This window comes from Atractosteus spatula, chromosome 13 (genome assembly GCF_055471065.1).
Source record: "Atractosteus spatula isolate fAtrSpa1 chromosome 13, fAtrSpa1.hap1, whole genome shotgun sequence".
In the NCBI taxonomy this organism is placed as follows: domain Eukaryota; kingdom Metazoa; phylum Chordata; class Actinopteri; order Semionotiformes; family Lepisosteidae; genus Atractosteus; species Atractosteus spatula.
This window is the reverse complement of record NC_142718.1, coordinates 28,071,515-28,089,506: the sequence shown is the minus strand read 5'-3', so window position 1 is coordinate 28,089,506 and position 17,992 is coordinate 28,071,515. Positions and strand designations below refer to the sequence as shown.

General features: G+C 37.3%; 2 protein-coding genes across 3 annotated transcripts in view; one reads left to right on the top strand and one right to left on the bottom strand.

Moving 5' to 3' along the window:
- The window catches only part of b3galt1b (beta-1,3-galactosyltransferase 1b), a 111,846-nt gene extending 104,766 nt beyond the window's left edge, over nt 1–7,080 (top strand). The window contains exon 4 of the mRNA XM_088930480.1: nt 3,760–7,080. Coding sequence (XP_088786606.1) covers nt 4,024–5,007 — 984 coding nt within the window. The 5' untranslated portion in view covers nt 3,760–4,023 and the 3' untranslated portion in view covers nt 5,008–7,080. The remainder of the gene's footprint in view (nt 1–3,759) is intronic.
- Nucleotides 7,081–13,855: 6,775 nt separating this feature from the next.
- stk39 (serine threonine kinase 39) overlaps nt 13,856–17,992 on the bottom strand; it is a 36,879-nt gene continuing 32,742 nt past the window's right edge. For both annotated transcript variants that reach the window (XM_088931126.1, XM_088931127.1), the window contains one exon: nt 13,856–15,284. In XM_088931126.1, coding sequence (XP_088787252.1) covers nt 15,210–15,284 — 75 coding nt within the window. In that variant the 3' untranslated portion in view covers nt 13,856–15,209. The remainder of the gene's footprint in view (nt 15,285–17,992) is intronic.

The window sequence follows — 17,992 nt, the reverse complement described above, 5'->3', positions numbered from 1 at the left end:
TAAATTGAATCTCAAAATCTGTCAGGAAGTTTTAAAACTGAAAAAGTGGAGAGCCCAGACGTTTTAGAAGTGTCTCAACCAAGATAGAGTAGGACACCAAGATGACAGGAGCAGAAATAATATTAAGGTTTAGTAGAGCTAGGTCCTACCCAGAATGGAGAATTTAATATATGGCTGCTTCTCTTTTGAGGTGAATTTATTTTTTTTAGGTAGCACTATGGTTATCTTTGCTGCCTTGCAGTGCTGGGGCTCTGGGCTCAATTCTGGACTAGGGGTGCTATCTGCATGGAGTTTGTACAGTATGTTTTCCTGTGCAGGTATCCTCTGGGTGCTCCACAGTCCAAAGACATACTGTATTTGGAAGGTTAATTGGCTTTTGTAAAACTTGGCCCTGGTGTATGTAATTAATAATAATCATTGCTTACACTTATACAGGTATAGCACTTTTCTGGACACTCCACTCAAAGCACTTTACAGGTAATGGGGACTCCCCTCCACCACCACCAATGTGGAGCATCCACCTACTTTAAGTGAGTGTACTGTATGTCTCTGCCTGTGTGCCCTGCAATGGACTGGTGACCTGTCCAGGGTGTATCCCGCCTTGCACTTGTTGCTTACAAAGGGCTCCAGCTCCCCTGCAACCCTGAAGTGCTTAGAAAATGGATGGAGTATCAATCTCTTCTAATACTGTACCTTAAAGGGAAAGAAAAAGGAATGAAGTGATGCATTTAACCCGTTTAGACTGTACAGTTCTAATACCTATTTAGCTTAGTAATTTTAAGTAAATAAAACAAAAGATATAAAACATGTAAAACTGTACAGTATTACAAGTGTTGATAACAAGCATGGGTCTTAAAAACCCCTGTGGATCCTACAATATCATCATTTCTTCTGAAATCTTAACAAGTAAGAACCAGAACTGTTGTTTGCAAGTGTTGCCCATTCTGCACATTGTACAGTACATTGATAAGTGTCTCCTCCCCCTAGAATCTGTCTGGCTTTTTGTGGCTTGCTTTAGTATTTTTACTCCATGCAGTTTATTCAATGAAAATGACTCAATTTTCAGAGTTAAACCATTTCCAATGCAGCTAGAATAAGAAACCCTGAAGATTTAAGATTTCTTTTTACATACTTGTATGAAATGTTTTTAAACTGTCTAAAAACCTTTCATGAAAATACCGATCAGTTTTAATAGCCAAAGGGTGAAAAACATGCTCTACTCATATAATTCACATTTGCATAATATAACATTTCCATATAACTCATACATGGGCATATAACAAAATATGGAAATGGCATCTTCCAATATATTATTGAATATCCAGCTGGCTGTACAGTAGCATGCATTTTTAATAACATGATAAAAAAGAACACAAGAATTCATCCCAGTGTACATTTTATTGAAACTATAAATGGTACATCCAACCATGACAAATACTGCAGAATTTTGCCAGTTATTTTTATGAGATGTAAATGTCATACTTGATGCAGCTTTAAATTGATACATTGAGATAAATATAGAGCATTTGTGCATCACATCAACATACTCTATCATAATGTAGTTGTTTTGCAAGACAAAAAATGAACTGCACAAAGCCTGAATGTGGCAAATGAAATTTCAGTTTATGGCACCTTGCCAAGCTGTTATCTTTTCATTTTTGTACTCTTTCAAAGGTTAACAGCACTTTTTGCTGTACATTTCCATTATGTTTTGCAGTTCAGAATGAGGAAATTGATTTCTGAGTTTTATGTCTTTTTCCCACCCAGTGCATTATGGATAGGTGAAGATTACCTTGTCACGTGAGAGTTCACTTTCTACACTGTGCTGTTCATTGTTTTAGCATCTATGAATAGAATTATTTTACAGGACACTTGTTAGAGATTTCTGAAAAGCTATTACCTCTCTATACAATAGTGTCTATTTAATAAAGATTAAGAGAGATAATAGAGATTTGGATCAGATTTTGATCTATACTGTTGTTTCAGGTTCACATATCTTAATCCTCTAAGCTGTTATGCAGTGACAAGATTACAATATGGCTTCTCAAAATCTATATTCACCCTTTCCGATTTCTAGAGCTTTAGAACAGCTTTATTTCACATTTCTGGAGAGGTGTGAGAAAGCCTATATATTTTTTTCCATTTAGCATTCTCTGAGTTGTCAGAATGTTACATTAGAATTATCTTTGCCCCCAGTTTACTTTACCTGATCCTTTCAGTAAGCTGACTCTTTGAAATAAAAATCATTTGGATGTCTGCCAGTTAGCCATTCTAAACTAGTGGCCCTCTTATCAATAGCTTTAGGTCCCAAAATATAGCAATTTCTGGGAACTCAATCAAGTGCTCCAGTAATTTCTCATTCAAACTGATATCCCTGTAGCTGTCCTAACAAAGCTATGTTGATGTTGTGCTGAACGCGGGTACAGTATGTGTTAACTTTCATTGTTTTTGCTTCATTTAGAAATTATAATAATGATAAAATTTGATACCATTTGAGGATTAAGAGGCTAATTTTGTCATGTTTCCACTATGTTATTATGACAAAATGAATTGGCATGCAACCGGTCACTCTAATTGCTCTGACAACTAAACCTCCTTTATTTAAAAGAATCTGACAGAAGCTCATCCTTGCATACACTGTGTAGGGAGTACCACATCAGTTCAATTTCATTTATTTTAGCCCATGTCTACTGAATTTCTTCATTGCTCTGTGTTTTTTATGAATGCAAGTGAGGAATGACAGCAGCGTTACCACATTGTAGACTGATCAGTACAGAGATAGAGCACTTCTAAGGAAACCAAGTAGGTACAGTACATGGTGGTGGTAGACCAGTAGGTGGCACTATTTTCTCTGAAAACAATGTACTGACCAATACCTCAGCACAGTGACTGGTGACACTGTGTTGCAGAAGTGTAATGACGCAACGAGCCAACAGCGAGGTGGGGAACACTGCAACAACAGAAAACAGAGGAGCCAAAAACAAAAGAAAGACACAAAAATAAACCCAACACTCAGGGCTGCAGAGCAGTAGTGGCAAAGAACAAGGAAAGTGCTGGAATAATTAAGTTAGCGCATAAAGGTAGAGAAAAAAGAAAACTGCCGTAAAGAAACTACAGTACGAAGTAGCAAATGCACAGTAGCTGCTAATGACAGAGCCCTGAGTGAAGGGCAGTGGCAGTATTTAAAGGAAAATGGAACTAATAGAGAAATAATAAGTAAAAAAATAGATTATTTGCCTGGCCGCTGTGAAAGTGTGTTCTACCAGTGTGTGTACGCGGGACTGATTACCAGCTCTCGCTCGGCCATGACAAGAAGATGCTGTGCCATACTGTCCTTTGAATGAGAGGCTCAGTCAGGGTCCCATGACATAATGAAAGATCTCATTAGACTGTTTGTTAAAGTACAAGTCTTACGTCCACTGTACAAGATTCCATTTGGGGCTTTCACAATCTGGCCTCCCTTTATTTCCCTTTGAAATCGATTGGTGAAGTATTATCTCACTTCTCCACCTGATCTGCAGTGTAGTGTGGCTGCTGGTGCATAAGGTTCTGCTGCATATGTCTCAGGGGAGGGCTGCTGCTCAGTAGTGGATGAAGCTCTTCCCCTACATGCAAATCTCTTTGGGATTCTTTGGGATAAAAGTATGGATGAAATGCAAGCAGTCCATAGTTATGCGGTAGCACATACATGTAAACAGTTCATAAACACAGAATTTCAAAAGCATTCATGTTTGTTACTTTTCCTTTTCTTTCTTGCAGCATTAAATGGAGAGGCAGGAGGATTGCGAAGTGGAGAAACGGGGGGACGGCATATTTCCTAAGCACGTTTTGCTTTAAAAAAATAAATATGACGCTCTTGTCAAAAGAAGATCTGGCCGCTGGAAACTGAAGCAATCCATTATTGACCATTAATGTCAAGTGATACAACTGAGCAGCATGCTGCTGCCCAATTTGAAATAGTACCACTAATGGGAAATAAGCCACTCAAGGTTCAGTACACTAAATATAAGTAAATGTAACATAATGCCTTCAAAGGTCTCTTGCTTATATGTTTTGACAGTAGTTTGCTGGGCAAGTGCTCTCTGGTACTTAAGTGTCTCTCGCCCATCATCCTCATATGTTGGCCAAGCGTCAATACCTCAGAGACAAGTAGCGAGAAGGAAAAACGTGACATTTAACAACATCCGGACTCGCCCCTTGAATCCACATTCATTTGATTTCCTTATCAACGAGCCTAAAAAATGCGAAACCAATGTCCCTTTCCTGGTCATCCTCATCAGCACAACGCACAAGGAGTTTGACGCGAGGCAGGCCATTCGGGAGACATGGGGAGACGAAAACAACTTCAACGGTATCAGGATTGTCACTCTGTTTCTCCTGGGCAAAAACACGGACTATGTTTTAAATCAGATGGTGGAGCAGGAAAGCCAGATTTTCCATGACATTGTGGTTGAAGACTTCATTGACTCCTACCATAATCTCACCCTCAAAACCTTGATGGGCATGCGATGGGTGGCCACCTTTTGCTCAAAGGCAAAATATGTAATGAAGACAGACAGTGACATTTTTGTAAATATGGATAATCTGGTCTACAAGCTTTTAAAGCCAACAACAAAGCCAAGGAGGAGGTACTTCACAGGCTATGTCATCAATGGAGGGCCTATAAGAGATGTACGCAGTAAGTGGTACATGCCCAGAGATTTATACCCTGACAGCAAGTACCCGCCATTCTGCTCAGGGACAGGCTATGTGTTTTCTGCAGATGTAGCAGAACTTATTTACAAGACATCTCTTCACACTAGGCTGCTGCACTTGGAGGATGTGTATGTTGGCTTGTGCTTAAGGAAACTTGGTATCCACCCTTTTCAGAACAGTGGCTTCAATCACTGGAAAATGGCTTACAGCCTCTGCCGATACCGGAGAGTTATCACAGTGCATCAGATATCTCCAGAAGAAATGCACAGGATCTGGAATGATATGTCAAGTAAGAAGCACCTGAGATGTTAGTTCCTCGGGTCTGGGAAGAGCAAAACTTTGAATTATTGAGAAAGCACCAGGATCACACGATCAGATCCATTTAATTTTCAAGTATGATGACCACTGTTGTAAAAGTCTTTAAAAAAAAATCAAGTTATCGATGTTCACTTCTTCTGCGACTTGCTGGATTTAACTTTTTTTTGTGTTTATTATGAGCCTACAAGGTTTGAAAGGTGCATGGTTTTGCTAAAACAAACATGACACCGATATATGAGTCGTGTTTGACAGTTTATTTTGTGTTCGGAAATAATGGAAAATTCAAGAACAATCGATATTAATAATGTACAGAGCCATGCCATATTAAAATGAGCCGCCTTCAAAAGGAAAATAATATAACTGATGCAAAATCAGCATGATGAGTGGTTTGGAGGTTTCTTCATTGCTTAATTTAAAAATGTGTTCAGTATTTGAGAGAACCCGTCGTAAAGACGGAAATTAAGAGCAACTAACAATATGAAGAAAGAGCAGGACAATAATGCTCTGTTAATTTTAAAGTTAAGGTTTGTATTTAACAACTTCCTCATAGTGTACCATATGAAAATTGCTTGAATTGGCAATGGAGCAGAAATATTTTTAGGATTCTTTTTGTTTCTTTTTTAATTTATATATATGAGACTCTGTAAATTTGAAAGGTTTCAGATAAGTCTTACTACCCGTTGATATTTTTTTGGCACTGTTCTCACTAGTGCTCCAACTTTTGCTGCTAAAATATCTTTGACATTCATGTCCCTCGGCCTTGCCAATGTCCTCTCAGATGTATTGCAAATGTGCAATACATTTCAGGGTTGCTTAATTATTAATTGCCAGTTTTATGAGTGTTAATATCAAGCACAAAACGTGACGTGAACACAATATGGTATTAAGTAGCTTGTCTATTATATGAGACTGATGCAGAAGGCTGTTAATTCTGCCAACAACTTAAAGGTACTATTACACTACTACACTATGTGTAAAGGATACCCATTTCAGTTTTAAAGCAGGCATTTCTAGGTTTGTTTCAATGTGTACATGCACACCATTTTTTGTAAGACGCTAGTGGGTTTTAAATCTATAGTAAAAAATAAGCAGGACTCAAAGAACTGAACTGAGGGTCTAAAAGATTTCTTTATGTTGACATAAAACACACTTAGGTCTACAATCTAGTGTGGCGTAATACAGCGTAGGATGATGTATAAATGAAGAGGACTTCATTAAATATTAGTGACACAGTGGGAAAAAAGTATTTATATATCATGCCAGCATTTGATCAGAAAGGCAGCAATATGACCCATGTATAAAATCATGCATACTGAAGCCAATCATGAATGTCATTAAATTAATATTTTTTGTTAAATCAAGAAGTAAGAAAAAACATTGTTGGATGTATTGTACAACAGAAAAGCTGATAGCTATCATTGCTGCTCAGTGTTAAGAATCAATTGTGTAAAAATAATTTGATGCTTAAAAGGTGCCAGGCTCAATTTTGAAATGTCAGCAAAAAAGGAACCCTTTTTTCTGAATGAAAAAATGATGACCTCCGTCATGTGACATTAACGAGATGCAACTGTAGCTCTTTTTAAATGTTTAAATAACAAAATTGTTTCCTTTCTTTCAGAAAATGATGGTGATACACTGTGCTCTCAATTCAAAATTGGGCTCTGTTTATATTCTAATGTATGTACAGAGCTTATTAATTTCTTCAGCACCAGTATGTATCAATGGGTATATATGTATTATGTTGTATAAGTGACATATTGTAACTATGTACATTCCTATGTGAATGTATTATCATGTGTATGTGAAGTATCAAATTTTAATTTAAGCACTGCTATTGAAATTACTGCAAATAAATATATTTTGTATAACTTGAGTCTGATAAAGACAGCTTAAAATGGCTTTGTTCTGTCAGAGCCAGTATAATTGTAAGCATACACAGAACATTTTTTATTCTGTAGAATTTGAGCTGTTGTGATATTTTACTGTCAAAGCATACAAAACTTTCCTAACTGATTATTGTTATGTACAGTATGCCATTTTTTACATTGAAATAAACATTCTTGAGCATTATTAAGACAAGTTTTTTACGGCATTACACATTACCTGTTAACAGTGCAAAACCGTAGCAGTAACTAATGTTTCTTTGTAAATTAGTGAAGAAAATAATAAAAAAGAAAGCCTTTTCGCAAGGATACTGATCCAAAAACTCAATAAGAAACTTGACTGATAGAAAATACAAGGAAAACCATATAAAAAATCTTAAAAGGCCATATTTAAAACTGTATGTACTGTATGCTTCTGATATGCAGTTATATATTGTCATCCTTACATTATAATTAGAGTACTGTACAGTATATCTCCCTATGAAAATGTGTGATAAAGCAAGTTAATTTTTAATTAAAGTGCTAAAATGCCAGAATGAACACATAAATCTGGCTAGTTTCATACACCTAAGAAGGAAAACTTTGGACAGCTATTTTTCTTTTTTCCCCTAGATTGGTTTATTGGTATGTGTGTAAATCTCTAACAGTTCCTCCCAGCAAAACTTTGTTTCCTTCCAGATGCATTCTGTCCAAAAGCAGAAGAATTTTCTGGATCACTCTTTCCAGATTTTTGCAGCAACAGTGACTTTCTGCCATTAGAATTACAGAGATTTGCTGTGCTGCAGCTAATTTAGATGCTGTGAATAGCTGTTCTCATAAACATGTAAATTTGCCCTTTTCCGAGACAGGCACTGCTTGTACTGCCAGTTCATCAAGAATTCCTGGTCAGAAAAAAAATACAAATTAAACTAATGGATCAACCATGCTCAAAGCTCCCATTTCATCCTTAAAGCAATTATCATACTATTCCATCGTATTTCCTTTATTCCAAGTCCTGTGATACACCACCTGATAACAATTTGTGTGATATTATTCTGCCAGAAAGATAATAATGATGACATGTCTAAGCAAACTCTTACAAGCAGTGTGATTTAATTTAGTTGCTGTGGATATGATCTTAATTCCATGTGTGTTATTTTTGCTTTAAATTATCTAAAAATAAAGCCTTTTCTATAGCTCCTCTGACAGCATGCCATGGTAAAAGAAAAAGTGGGTTTTACACACCCTCAGTGACCACATTTATTTACAACCAGCACACACAGGGACATGGAGTGTCAGAGAGGCAAAACAGAAACTGAATTGTTTTTTGATAAGAGAAACTGGGTGAATAAGAAAAACGTGTGTCTGTCTTCCTGGCAGACATTCTAGTTTTCCACAACAGGTGCAGCACAGCTTTTGTTACATTTTTGGTTGATAGTATTTATTTTGTTGTCTGTTTTATTTCAATTTCGTTCCTTCAGTTTTACACGTGTGTGGCTAAACCTCAGGCCTTGGATACATAGTGCCTCAGAGCCTCAAACTTCAGGGACTAACAACTCCAAGCAAACATGAACTGTTGCTTACTGTATATAAACTGCAGTATCAGGGACCCTAATTAAAACTCTCCCTTAAGAGAGTTCCAATATCTTCAATGTTTTCCTTGCTCTGAGTTAGAACAGGTATTATGGTTTTGGATAAATTTAGTAGATGTTGTGGTACAGTATAATACATACAAGTCTCCATAGGTCAGGGTGACTACTTAGAATGACTGAGGCATAGAATCCCCCCTCCTGGGTTTAAGGCAGCACCATCAGGTATGAAAGCTGTGATACAGGGGAAATTTGCTGTCCAGAAGAATGGAATTAATTACTATTCCTACACAAGATTTTGACTACTATTTGGGGCATACGGTAACCATTTTGGGCAGTCTCCAGCTGTGTCCAGCCCTGTTTCCAGGAACGGGAGACCTGCCATGCTGTTCACTCAGCTGTGCTACACAGGCAGAGCTTAGCCACAGCTGGGCTCACTGGAGCCCCCACATGTGCAGAGCTGGAACTGCTCCTCCCATTTCCAGAATCACTTCCAGTAAATACTGCCCTGTCACTCAATCCGAATCGACGACAATAAAGAGGAAAGTATTCAACTCGCCTTGCATTTCAGGCTGCCTTTTTGCAATCTCGTTAAGCATGAGCAAAGACGGCTGATTGAAACCACTCAAGTAAAGCTAGTGGGTAATTATTACATATTTACTATGAAATGTTTCATAAATTAACAATAATCCAGTAACACCATCTGTCATGAAGGGCCATTTGGAAAGAAAAAAAGAATATAAAGAAAAATCCACAGAAATTTGCTAAATTAATGCACATTTCCATCCATCCATTTTCTAACAGCTTTATCCAATACAGGGTCAAGGGAGAACAGCAGCCAGTCCCAGCAAGAGACAGCCACAGGGCAGAATACACCCTGGACAGGAGACCAGCCCATTGCAGGGCACGCAAAGATAAAAACACCGACACATTCACACCAGAATCAATCAGCTTCCCAGATGTCAGTTAACCTACCAAGTTTTTGGACTGCGGGAGGAAAGCCAAGTACCTGGAGGAAACCCTTGGTTCAATTACGGTATAAACCTGGGGTACTAACTGTGTGGAGTTTGTATGTTCATTTAAATTACTCCTTCTTCAAAATGTTTCAAAAAGCTATAGCTTTCATATGTAATTGAGAGAATGATTGGATAAAAAATAATTGAAACCGTACTGAGCATTACTGTATATACAGATTGTATAAGAGCGTTACCTCCATTCGCTAGAAAATGTGTGTAAACACTGGAATATTCTGTTGCTGAAAGTCACATAAAAAAACACATAAAAATAAAATTCTGAGGTTGACTGTGTCACATTTGAAAGCCTAAATACGTCAGCTCAAACTCTACAACAAAACATAAACAAAAGCACACATCTTTTCCCCAAACCAAAACCTATTCTTAACCCACCTGTAGCTATACAAACAAATTCAGAAGTAACCCTAACTGGAGCCTAAAGTACAATGCACTAAACTTAGTCTTAATTCTAAACCAACTTTGTCCCTGAACCCTACCACTAATTTTAGCCCTTAACCTCACAGGAACACTAACCCAGGAGTCTGCATCCCTGGTCTTGTGGGGAGTCCTACATCTATAAACCATGTTAATTCCCCCTTATTAACCAGTGGATTTAGCCAATTAAAACATTCCAAACACAGCTGGAATGGAACCCCTGGCCTAACACCAACTCACAAACACAAACTCTATCCTTATTGGACAACTGCCACTTAACCATAAAAAACATTGCAAATGGATATGCAGAAAGGACAGTTGCACAGTTAGGCAAAAAAATACCCAATTACAGTACTTTGAATAAGAGGCAAGTCTATGTAAGTGTTCTCAATGTTCTGAAAGTCATTAGTACCATATATTATTCCTGGCTTCAAAACTTCTGTATACATCAAGGAGTTTCTCTGAGCAGCAGGTACGGATATTTTTCATTTCTTTTTACCATGTTTGCCTGACCGTGCCTTCGCTTACATGTGCCATCTGTTTAAAACTGTCAGCTATTAACTGCAATTCCCTTCATTATTGGAGGAGAAAAAACCTTTTCTGACGAATATCTGAAGCATGATACGTGTTGAAAATATATCTCATTTTGGATGGCAGTATACGTCTGGGGATTCATTTGAGGCCTGAATAACTTGTACTGACAAAACTGAAGATCAGCACAACCCTGATGAAACTACAGCCACAAAACACAGCTGTTGCCTTATACAGTAAACAATATGTTTTATGAAAGCCTTGCTCTGAACACAAAGTTCTAAGCTGTTCATTCATATCATTAAAAAACAGTGGTGGGGTCAAAATTACAGAGTAAATACAAAATGACTCGGCAACAGATTCTGGCACATAGTTCCGCGACATTCATGGGAACAAAACACTAAAGACTGGGCATAATCCTCCAATATCAACACAGCAGCAATTTGTTATCCATCTGCTTATTACAGGTTGAACACAATGTCAAGCAAACCTTGATATTTACAGAAAAATGCCACAGAGAATCAGAGTGAAAAAAGCACCAATCTGACTCAATGATTTCCTGAAAAAGAAGGATAGCAGACACTAGTTTTATCATGATTGATAAACACCCCCTCCCAAAGGAAAGGAACTGCTTTAATGGTCATTCCTAGTGCCTCCAGCTGTGAATATTTTATAATTGCTTTGCAGTTCCACAGAAACAGTTTCAAGTATTCATATCCCGCTGTTTTATTTTGTGTACCAGTTGGCTTTTATAGCTGTATGCATTTTTTTTCCTTCCCGTTTTTCAGCCGAGCTGCCATGTTATGTTATGGAAACAGTAAAACGCTGTGTTTTAAACTCTGTCTACCTGAAGATGGAAAGAACAGCAATTACTTTGCCACAGTCACAGAGCGCAGCAAGGTTTGTGAATTCCTAATAAGTCTTAAACACCTGCCCACACAGTGCTAGCATTACAAACTTAGAAAAAATAATTGGTAATTATAATCCTCTTCTGTAGTAACCCACACATTGCAAAAAAAACCCTAGTATACTGCAATACTTTGTTAGCGAGGGGAATGAATTATCCTGAAAACCTGATTGCTAGAGCCTTTTTGTATCGCCTTAGTGAGGTGAAACACCAGTACAACTGGTGATCCTGGCACAAATATGTCTTAATAATATAGTGTAATGTTATGTTTTGTGTTGGAGATGTTTTCGAAATCCTTCCAATTTGAGAGAATATATTGTACACCCATGTACTGTACACATCTTACACAACACCTTTTTACAACAAAATGGCTGGAACAAAATTTAACAAGAACACTACATTGCAACGTTTGTTTGCAGTGCAGGGGTTATGGCTTTCTCCCACTCTCCTGCTCCCAGGGACTAAATCATTTTCTGTTCCAAGCCTCTTGTGTGCTGAAGTATGTGACTGCACTGTACTGAGTGCATGTCTGTGTATAAAGTATTTTCAGCACAGTAAAGAGACAAGATCATTTTGACATTATCTTTGCTCTGCTGTTTTATTCAGCATGACAACAACAGTACCACCATTGTTATATTTCGACTACTCTACTGGAACGGTGACAAATATAACAGCAAAGAAGCCACACGAGCTTCTGCCAAATTCACGAAGGTCTTTTAAAAGCCTATAATATGTGTAAAATATTTTGTGATGTTGAGGGCAACATGTCGGCCTTCCACTCCATTTGCTTCAATGTACTGAAACACCAAATAACAAGAGCTGGTTACAATACAGCTGTAATACAATGAAGATAGCAAAGGGTTGATATATCTCCATATGCAAAATCCAGATGTGCCTTTTCACTATTCAGTAGTTCGGTCAAATTCTAACTGGAACAAATGAGCTGATGAATGTAAAGGCATAGCATACGTAATATATCATTATTGGCAGTAACTCGCCTGGCACATGAAAAAACAGCCATGAGGTCAGACCTCTCACAAACTTCAAAAAACCACTAGAGGGTCCCCCAAACACCGATGCAGAGTTCTTCAATGACAGAGCTACTGGAACAAGGAGCCCTTGTTAAAAATGTGTGGAGTGGACATCAGAGAATGGGACAGCTTGTTCGAAAGCAGTGAATAGGAGGACTGGGGTAAGGTGAGAAACAGGACATTGAAGATGCAGTGGGCTGGAGCGCTCCACCAGAAACTGCCCACATTAGTGTGGTTTGTGTTGCAATTGAACATTGCTCTTTACACAAGAAAAGCTCCAATGAGAACTTAGATCCAGCTCTGGGCGGAACACAACGCCTGGCTGCAATCTGACAATGGGAGCACCCTTGTTTAATTAACACCTTGATCGCTCTCATCTTGCCAACCAGGTGTCATACAAGCCATTTTTAAAACTGTAGTAGCATCACAGTCTTGAGCTGGTATGGCACTTTCTAATGTGTTGTATGACAAGCAAAATAAGAACAGTTACAGTACAAACACGAGCAGGCAATTCAGCCCTTGCAGCTTATTTCAGTAGCTAATTCAGTAGAACCAGTCACATTGTACTATACCAAAATAGCACAATCTTATATGATCACTTAATTCTTACCAAAATATTTTAATCAAGAACATTTGTGTTACATACCCATTTTGCATGTTTCCATACTTTTTCTATAATTATGTTTCAATGGAAGCTACAGCTGAAGAAAAATGAAGACACAGTAAGATAAAATGTGGATATATAATTTCTTATTACTGGTTGTTGCATACCACTGACTTGCAACAGTGGGAGAAAAATACCAATTTTGTATTCCTTTTGTTTACCCAATGCTCTTTATGGACCTGAATAAAGCCTCAGCTGCACAGTTCTCACAGTTGGACTTGTGGTATTTCTGCAGTGATGGCTACAATTTTTTTAACCACATGCAAATGGACACTGCTTTTAATTTAGCCAAGAGCTACAAATTGTGTGATTAGTATTAAAGGATAAACCAAAAGGTGAACCAATTAATTCATTTATTTCTCTTAATGCATTCTTAATATATCTCTGCTGTTTTGTAAGTACCACTCTGAGTGCCTTTGTTTATTTTTTATATTGTACTTAATCAAAGACTGATACTGTACATGAATGTATCAAACTGTAACCATGGCTGAATTACACATGGAATCACAAGACTAAATCTAGTTTTCAATTGAAAAAACAGACTGAAAATCTGTGTGATTTTTGTAATTTATCAGCCCACCAATGGGGACAGCTTCACTACTCTACAAATATATCAGTTCTTCAATTGCATACTGTGAATTTGTCATTGCCACTTTCACTTGGCTGGACTTGAGATTAGAGAGAATTAGATTTGACAACATCTCTGTTGGAGAGCTTTAAAACACTGAACCAGAAACGGATTTATTGTGTTCAACAAGTATGTTAAATTTGTTCGTATTCAATCTAAAAACAATAAAAATGACACACCAGTTCAGCAATAATTTATTTTCTTGCTCTTTTGCAGACAGTTTAGTTTTGCTGCTGAATTAAATTTAACAGAGTAAATATGCTGAAATGAAATACATACTGTATATAGAACACACAATAACCATATGGATCCAGTACAGTTACATTATGAACCACTTAAAATATGATCAGTGGCATTGAGAACTATCGTACTTATAAATCGTACAAGTAAATTGTTAATCATACCTTTAATGAATGCCTTTCGGGTTAGGTCTGCTGATACCTTTAACATCTTGTGTATCTTTGAAAAACAACTCTAGTCTTGCAGTGCATTTAGACAAAACAAGAAGCTTGTGTATTAATATTTAGGCCTCTTCAAGACTTCTAGAGAAGAGTATTATTAATTCTATTATGCTTTAGATAACCTTTTTCATCAGTAATATAGTAAACATAATAAACTCAAAATTTAATCCAACAGGACAAGACATTAAGTTGTCTGTCTGAAAGTGCATTGCAACTTCAGTCTAAAGGATCACCAATAACTGTGAATACACGCTCTTTAAACAATCTCTGCAGAAATATAAATGTCACTGCAATCCTGTGGCACTTGAAAAAACAACAACTGCTGTTGACATTTCATACTGATGTTCATCAGTGTTCATTAACTACGTTCGCAGGCACATTTTAAAGATAAAATTAAGAAGGCACCTCCAACATCTTACAGCATCAACACTGACCTCCGTTGAAGCGACAATAAACACAGACTCGCCAAAATCTCAGCCATACTTTCAGTCTCCAACTCGGAACTCTTCCTTCTATATACAGTACATTAATTCAATAACAGTTATAAGAATGCTATTCATTGTCAAATAAGCATTACATAAATAAAAGGTATCTTACATTTTGAACATGGCAAACATTGGACCTAGAAAATAACTTTCCTGTCAATCCGCTGGTCCTTAATACACACATCAATGAAAGCTATTGTTTTATTTTGAGAACATTTCAACAAAGAAAGACATATTTGATTCAATAAATTATTTGAACAGCATCAAAAAAGCTATGCCAAAAGCAGAGGTAACGGTAAAAAATAAAATAGGCTACTTAATATCAATAAATATTACCACCTGAGTACATTTTTTTTAATTCTTGTACTTTGTGTTGTGGATGGATTCTCAAGTGTTTCTCCGGAGTTGTATAAATGCTCTCTTGGATATTAGCAGCAGTGTTGGAGGAAGAGGCAAGCAGTGGGTGCTGGGTCCTGTGAAAGGCTAGGAAATGAAGCAGAATCCTGTGCAATGTGCTTCCTCTGTCTCCATCTCTCTTGCATCCTACCATTTGATCCTAGCATTTGCTTAGACCGGGAAATAAGACGGCATCAGCTGACACTCAGCTGGGCAAACCCGATCAATTTGACTTCATCCGGCATTTCACTGCCATCACAGCCAGATGCCTGAGAAGCAGACAGAGGGAGAGTTTATTAGGTTATACAGGAAGATACACACTGCAAGATAATTCTCATATCTTTGGCCATCGCACAACCATCATATATGAGGACTCTTTCTTAAAACCTCAGGCTTTAGTGGGAGCTGCGTTTCAAACCACAGAAGTACATAATATTTTGGCACCACTTTGCGGAGTACTTGGCAACCACATTCAACAATTTCACTGAGGCATTTGGAGGATTTCTAAAATACAGGCTTCATGCGACACAATGGAAAACATTCCTTGTTTCGAAGTTCACAGACTATTAATTGGGGGCAGTAGAACATTGTATCATTATAAATCTTGATTAAACTGAGATATTTGAATTTATAAAGAAATTAAATTCTATTGATATTACAGCAGTCTCGATTTATTATTTTTTCAAATACTCCTCTTACATACAGTATGTGCACCCACAACCTTCAACCTCTACCCTGGAAATAAAGTAATTATGGATGATAAGAGGATGGAAGTATTCTGTTGAGTCATAAAATGTTTGCCTTCGTGGTACCTTGGTCTGGTAATACAGTAAATGAAAGATATTCTTGCAGACGTGCTTTGGAAATGTTCCAAATACAAGAAAACTGGTCAATTTGATCTAAAGCACTCATGAGTTCATCTTCCTCCTTCTTCAGATTCAGACTGCAAAGCTGTTTTAAATGCTTTGAGGGATGGTAACTTTTTCTCCAAATAAATGTTATGACAAGGTATGTCGCAGCATTTGCAAAGCATAGCGAAAGCTACATGGAATTAATGAAGATTACATTTTGACTTGCAGAGTAGCTAATTATTCATCATGATTTAAACATCTGCTTGTCTCAAAGAAAGCTATGTATACTTCTGCAAAATGAATTATAAGAAATACAAGACATCCCTGTCTTGTAGTCATCCATCTATTTCTTGTGTGAAACTCAACGGCCAAAAAAAGCCGTTTTCTTATAATGACACTTCAGACTTAGGAGGAGCAAGCTCAAGAGTTATGTCAGGCCCTGATTCATAATAAGCGACTGAAAAGTAAAAACCCCTTATGTAATTTTTTACTTTTATCGTCTATTGTTCTGCTCTTCAAAATAATTTCTTGATTAAAATGTGAATTATATCACTGCCTGATTTTTGCAGCGCTCGTCTGATCTTTGCATTTTGAAAATGTAAATACTATATGTGATGATGGAGAAGTGCCGAAGCTATCAGCTATCCTTTAGTTGACATACTGATTCACAAATTTTATGAATAATATATTATGGAAAGGGGATGAATGCATTACTTTAACTTTTGGCCTAATGATAGAGCAAAGTATGACTAAATCCTGTTGGTAGTAACATGCATTTAATGCATTGGATTTAGGGTCTTTGAGGACCAATCAATATTCCCTTTCAGTTTTAAAGTACCCTAGTAACACCACAGCATGACATCTGTGCATCAGTACACAACAATTTATTGTTGAACTTAAAGCCAAATCATGCTTTTCCCTTGTGTCCTTTTACAGCAGCAGTTTTCCTGTGAAAAACCAATGAGTTATCTTGAGAAAAAAACAGATTTTGCTTAGAGCTTCCCTTCTCTCCCTACTGTATATATTCGGACATTAGGAAGCTTCAACTTTCTGAGACCACAGGCATTAATCGATTACAATTGGCACCCCGGCCTTCTGTGAAATAAATCCACTTGTTAAAACAATATAAATCATCTACTTCACAAAGAAGGGAATCGATTTTTGCAAGACTGCAAGTGCAACAGTTTGCCTTAACATAAATTGAAAGAACTTAGAAACCAGCTGAAGAGCAGGGCAAAGCACTGATCCACTGATGGACCGTGCCTTCATTGCTTCATCATGCAAAGGTGAAGGATTGCAAATGTTAATGTGTAAACAAAACACATGGTTAAGCACATGGAGTGGTGAGGAATGCTTCAGCGTTCTTGTGCACTGAAAACCTTTCTGTGGCAAAGGCTGTCTGTACAGATGTGATGGATTACATCTGAGTGAGATACGAGATGAGCACCAGCTGGCTAGGGGCAAGGATCTACAGAGGACTTCAAAAACATTTCAACTACACTGGAAGGTGGGAGGTTCTAGTGAAACTCTGTGATGACGATACACAGGGAGTAAGGTCAAAAATATAACCCAGAGGAAAATTTAAATATAAAACAATGTCCAAGTGATGAAGTGCTTAAATCAAGCTTGGACTATTATAAATAAAATGCAAAAAAATAGAAGCAAGCGCAATAGCATGCACTTATGACGTAATTGGAACCACTGATACATGGCTAATGGAGAGTGATGGTACAGAGCACAATATCAATGGGAACTCAGCATTACAGAGAGAAAGGAAAGTTCGAACAAGGAGAGGTAGAGCACTGTACAGCAAAAGAGCACGCAGGCACAAGAACATAGAAGCATCAAGGATCTCAGAAACCACAGAATATGGGTCAGTTATAAAAGCCATTCAAAAGCCAAAGTGTTAGGAACCTACTACAGTGCATACAATTATATTCACATATTAATCAGAACAGATCAATACCATAACTAAGAATGGAGACTTATACTACACATACAGTACGAAATATATATGAAATTAAATTAATTGTAAACAAAGGTACAGAGGATATCAGAGATTAGCTATCTAATCTCTAGCGCTATCTCTGTTTTGAGATTGAAAAGAAGGCTGCAATGGAAGCAAA